The sequence below is a fragment of the Cyprinodon variegatus genome, unplaced genomic scaffold (genome assembly GCF_000732505.1).
Source record: "Cyprinodon variegatus isolate N-32 unplaced genomic scaffold, C_variegatus-1.0 Scaffold998, whole genome shotgun sequence".
Classification (NCBI taxonomy): Eukaryota; Metazoa; Chordata; class Actinopteri; order Cyprinodontiformes; family Cyprinodontidae; genus Cyprinodon; species Cyprinodon variegatus.
This window is the reverse complement of record NW_015151451.1, coordinates 95,247-100,982: the sequence shown is the minus strand read 5'-3', so window position 1 is coordinate 100,982 and position 5,736 is coordinate 95,247. Positions and strand designations below refer to the sequence as shown.

The window sequence follows — 5,736 nt, the reverse complement described above, 5'->3', positions numbered from 1 at the left end:
ATATTCAGTTTTAAGGCCGATACCGATAGGGGGCCGATTATATCGTGCATCCCTACCATTTCCCATCAGTTTACTCAGCAACTTTGCGATCAGTCTATAAGACATCACCTGCCCATGTAAGACAGTTATTTACGTTACTATCATCTCGCTAAAACAACTCATCATTTAAGCCTTTCAACCTCTAAGCTTTAACTGGCACCAGGCAACAGATTCCTTCCAAATATAGAAATGATAATAACCAATAACCTTTTCTCTATAGTCGCGTGCAATTTGGATTTCAAAATAAAGGCGTATCTTAGAGATGATGGTATAGGACTTATTTTATAGAGTATTATATTTTCCAGACTATAAGCCGCCACTTTTTTCCAACGCTTTGAATCATGTGACTTATAAGAGGTTGCGGCTTTTCTGTGGATTTTTCCCAACCGCCAGAGGGGGGAAGTCAGAGTTTCATTTAGCACTGCTACCTAGCTAGCAGCAGGCACGACGCAGAACAAATGTCCCGGATTCCCACATTTTGACATTTATTTGCCACATTTGCTGACGAACCAAAGAAGAGACTGGGCTCAACTCCTAAAAGTTCAAATAAAGAGCTGACGAAGCCCCATCTTTCAGTGGAAGCTCTTACTGCTGTAAGCTAACAAGCTAACAGGAACTAGCATTCTTCTGTCTCCTTGAACCCCAGTCGACCTTGGCAGATGATCGCTCATACCGAGTCTGGTTCCGCTTGAGATTTCTTCCTTTTTAAAGGGAGTTTTTCCTCTCCACTGTCACTACAAGCATGCTTAGTATAAGTTGATGCAATCAACTGGTTTTCCTTAGATATCAATTTGACTGAATGATCTGGTTGAATTACATCTGTAGTGCCTTGAGATGACATGTGTTGTGAATTGGCGCTTTATAAATAAATATAGAGGCAATTGATTTGAAGTGAATTGAATTCTTCGTCCGTACTCCAGGGACTTTATACAGAGCTCCCCCTACAGGTTTGGTGGGAGACAGTTTGCTAGATATCAGCAGCAAAACAAATAGTGGGCGTGGCTTATAGTGAGTTGAGCTCATAGTCCATAAAATCCTGTACCCAAACAAAAAGATTGGTGTGAAAAATAAAACAGAACAAAATTGGTATTCTGATATCAAGTAATAATTTCCATAGTAATTTTTATGTGTTTGCTTTATCCCACAGCAGGCCTTCAATGTAGCCTCAGTTGTCAACCACATGAGGAAACTACAGCTTTCCCACACAGAGGCATACCCATCACCCCTCCCTCTACCCAACATCGTGGTAGAGTCTTCTCTAGAGTCTGACTCAGAGCTGCTAAAACCCCGCTGTGAGAAGGACGCCCCCCTGGATTCTAACGGGAACCCTATTGTGACGGCTCATCATCTATCAAGCACAACCACAGAGTCAGGCAGAGGGATCTGTCCATCTCTTATCTCCATCCACAGCCAACCTGGAGGCGCACCCACTGCAGAGGGTGCCCATAGCTTCCATTCACAGGATGACACCCATTTTAGACCTTCTCAGAGGTGAGACCTACTAAACTTTTCCTGTTTTTCAAATTAATGAACAAAAACAGTGTGTTATAGAAATACTGAGACATTAAGAATTAGATTTTTAGTTGTGAGTTTCTCTATAAATTACAGCAAGTAAAGAAACAAGTAATCCACACTGCTGGTGGAGATTCTCCGTCATCCACATCGTAGTCATTCCAAGACGTTAAAAAATAAACCACTGCTTTACCAAGTTTGAAGAGGTTTGGTTTCCCATGCAGGAAGCTTTCTCAGTTCAAAATGGTATAAAGAATAAATAATAAAGAATGAATAAAGAAGATAGGTGGTTTGAAATGGGTTTGAATGAAGGCATTTATGTTAAAAGAGAAAAACCAACCTTAAAAAGAGGGAGGGGACTCAGCTCTCAAAAACCTACAATGAAGCAATACACTGGATTCCTTCCCAGTACCATCTTAACCCCCATCGCTATGCAGGGGAACAGAAAAAAATAAAATAAAAGGTCAGCCAGTCCAACAATGACCGTTAACGACTGCCTTTTCAGAGGAATGGGCCATTGGGTATTACAGGCCAATAACGACCTCAACCACTCCCATTATTAAGGGTTGGAGAAGGTTTTCCCGTTTCAATCTGCATGTTTTTGAAGCCGTTACCAGGTTTTTGTTGGTGCTACTCTATAAAAGCCTGAAACTCAACAATAATCCAGAGAGGATCTCCTCATTCTCCAGAGTACATGCACTTTTGTCAAACAATGTAAATGACAAAGTACCTCAAAGTAGATTCTTTGATCTGTGTTCTTATTTATCCTCTATTTTTGGACAAACAGCTCTCTTAAAAGCCCCAGGATTTGTATTATAAAGGAAACAGAGATATCCTTCTAATCATCAGTTATCTTTCCCATTGCTGTGGAAGCTCCTCCACAATCAGCCTGAGAGAAAGTGCACCTTAAGTCCAGTGGATGGTGGCGAGAATAACATACTTTTGGTTCTCCCTTTACCTCCATGCCAACCGGCTTTAAGTAAATCCTTAAGCTTAAAAAGTTAAACATTACATTTTTTATCAACCTGCATCTGGCCAAAGTTGCCTTTTAACCGTATATTTAATTTAATATAATATCCAGGTCAATCTCACATTTCTACAGCACAAACTGAAATGTTTTAGTGCAAATATTATTTATCGAAGTCCATATCCACATATGCATACCGTAAATCCTCTAATATAGGCCATTAGAGGTACATCTTGGTCCAGGCCATTATTGGAAGGAGGCCAGAAGAGGCAAACATTTTCCAGCAGCTGGAAATTTTCTGCACAGCAATAAAAAAAAAAGAAAAAAGAAAGACACAATGGAATCTTGACCAAACTGACTTGCGAAACGAAGATTAATGGAGATGTTCTGCCATCAGAGCGAAATTTTATTTGAGGAAGGCAACCAGTATCATATATTTCAAGGGAAATTTTAACGCTGCCTGGTTACCACCTGACCTACCGCTAATCACGTGTCTTTCTGATCAGAACCATTGTGTAAGGCCACTATGATCTCTGTGTAAGGATGGGACTTCCCATGCTAATGGCTTGAATTCATTAGCAAACATTGCCCCCCTGTGGTACTTGTATGTTACCACAGGGGGGCAAACATTCCCAGGATTAAAATGTCATAATGAGCTTTATTTTGGTCTAATGAATTCTGTCTGTGTGCTGCTTTTCAGCTTGGATGTTGTGGCTCAGAGGAAGGAACAACCGTTTCAGTCTGGAGTCTGCACGCTCATGTGACGAACAGAATCACCTCTAATGAAGGTAAAATCTCCTCACTGCTCCCCGAATTCCAAGGAAACTTTGTTTCCATCATTTTCACACACTTGATTTGTTTTTGCAGCTTGTTCTATGAATCCGTGAGCCTCGTCCTCATCAAGCCTCCTGCTACTGACTCCATCATGCTGTTTGCTGCAGATAACGAGCCCATTTAAGTGATATCTGTGACTACAGATTCAGAGACATGATGAAGGGCCAGAGGGACATGCTACTCACAAATATGCACAAAGTCATGCATTTATTCAAAAAGAGTTTATTTTCATATGTAACATACCCTTGAACTGTGTTTAGACACAGAGTTTGTTTAGGCGTGATTAAAGCAGCATTTTCTAGAACACTGGTTCTCAAAGTGGGGGGGGGCAGCTAGTTCAGTTGCATGGGAGGCCTGGGAGAAATCAATTATTACCAATTTTGATAAATATAATTTTTTTGATCTATTGATCGATGCTGAAATAAACAGTTAAAAAGATTAAAGGAGATAATAGCTGTCTTTGTTGCAATATTTCATTTCCCGCAGTTGAATTTTATTTAACTGCCGTAATACAAAAATGTAACTCTAAATAAGTTTTCTCTTTTAATTAAGTGAATTTTTTGTTGAACTGAGGTAAGTGAGACATTTTGCCAATGGAGCAAGACAATTTACATTTAGAATAGAAAATCCCTTTATTGTCCCACAGTGGGGAAATTATATAAAACTGCACCTGGAGAATAAATAACCAATATCCAGCTATGGACATTTTTACAGTAACGGATATTTGAAAACAGCATCACCATCAGATGTGCAGAATGACAGCAGCAGGTTATTGAACTGACTGAGGTAGAAACTGAGCAAAACCAGCATGAATGGAACCATTTACTGAGGTTGCTGGGAACAGTGGTGGTTCTAGAGTCTTCCAGCTGCTGGGAGGAAGGATCTGTGATAACGCTCACTGGTGCATTTAAGGTGCAGCCGTCTGTCACTGAAGGAGCTCTCCAGTTATTTGAAATAAGAAAAAACAATTGCTGTCTCTTATTTCAAGTGCATATTATCTAATTATCTTGTTTTAAGAGTTAAAAAATGTGGGTCATTCTTTAAATGCAGGGCCTTTTGGGTGTCAACATTTGGGATTTGTTTTTTTTGGCAGATTATAAGATTTACTCTTGAAAACAAGGCTGTACACTAGAACATATATCCAGTAACGTCTTCCTATGGGCGACGACTTGAAGGCACAAACTAATAATAATAATAATAATAGATTTTATTTGTAACGCACCTTACATTTCAAAGAAATCTTAAAGTGCTACAGAGACCAAAAGAAGAAGAAAAAAACAAAGACAAAAATAATAACAATAGTAATAATAAAAACAACTAAACTGTTCATCATTTATCATTTATGGTACGCCAGCATTCAGAACATGGAGGCCAATCACTGTCACACAGACATCTGCGGTTATATATTTATATATTTTTTTAAACAAAGCGGATTGTTTTTACTTTTACAAAAAAAAAAGTGGGGATAAGGCAAAAAAAACACACACACAAAACAAAATAAAATAAAATAATATGCAGAAAGTAGGTGTCATGTTCTTAATTATATAAGAGACCATAGTTTGTATTTCATAAGAACTCTATATTATAAAACATCTTTATATTTACAGAAAAAACTGATTGAGATGCAAAAGGCACCGCATTATAAAGAATGACTGACTCATTCCACTGGCAAACTATCTCATTTAAGGGTAGATAAACTTCATTTAAGAAAGTTTTCCTTATTTCTAGATCTTTTTTCCAGTGCTGGAATTATTGGGGTGTGTGGAAAAAAGGCCCAGCCAGAAGTCTGAGATCCGCTGCTTCAGACCATGTTTTCACTTGTAAACGGGATTCATTCGAGTTATTAATCTGCTAGTCTGTCCTTTGTGAACGCAGCTCTATTCATCTATGCTGTTTCAGGTTATGCTGGGAAACCATTGAAGGCCAGTATAGAGAAATGTTCTCAGATTTTTAATCCCGCTTTATTTTGTAATCTCAGATTTCAGTTTTTCACACACAGCCTCAAAATAATGACCTGATTATTTTATATCACTGTATAAAAACACACACACACACACAGTGTTTCTCTATCCTTGTGGGGACTTTCGTTTGACTCCTGTTTTTTTTCTAACTCATTTCTACAGCCTGACTGTGACACTTACCCTAAACCTTACTGGTTTAGACTAAGGGTTTAAACCTCACCGAAGGCTTTAAATTACAGGTTTAAACCTAACTTAAGGGTTTAAGTTATGGGTTTAAACCTAACTTAAGGGTTTAAATTAGGGGTTTAAACCTAACCTAAGGGTTTAAGTTATGGGTTTAAACCTAACCTAAGGGTTTAAATTAGGGGTTTAAACCTAACCTAAGGGTTTAAGTTATGGGTTTAAACCTAACCTAAGGGTTTA

The 5,736-nt window shown here is 38.5% G+C and overlaps 1 protein-coding gene across 1 annotated transcript in view; it reads left to right on the top strand.

Annotated features, from left to right (window-relative positions):
- LOC107100669 (calcium/calmodulin-dependent protein kinase type 1D-like) overlaps positions 1-3,296 on the top strand; it is a 31,384-nt gene extending 28,088 nt beyond the window's left edge. The window contains exons 10-11 of the mRNA XM_015399242.1: positions 1,187-1,530; positions 3,219-3,296. Coding sequence (XP_015254728.1) covers positions 1,187-1,530; positions 3,219-3,282 — 408 coding nt within the window. The 3' untranslated portion in view covers positions 3,283-3,296. The remainder of the gene's footprint in view (positions 1-1,186; positions 1,531-3,218) is intronic.
- The last annotated feature ends 2,440 nt before the right edge of the window (positions 3,297-5,736 follow it).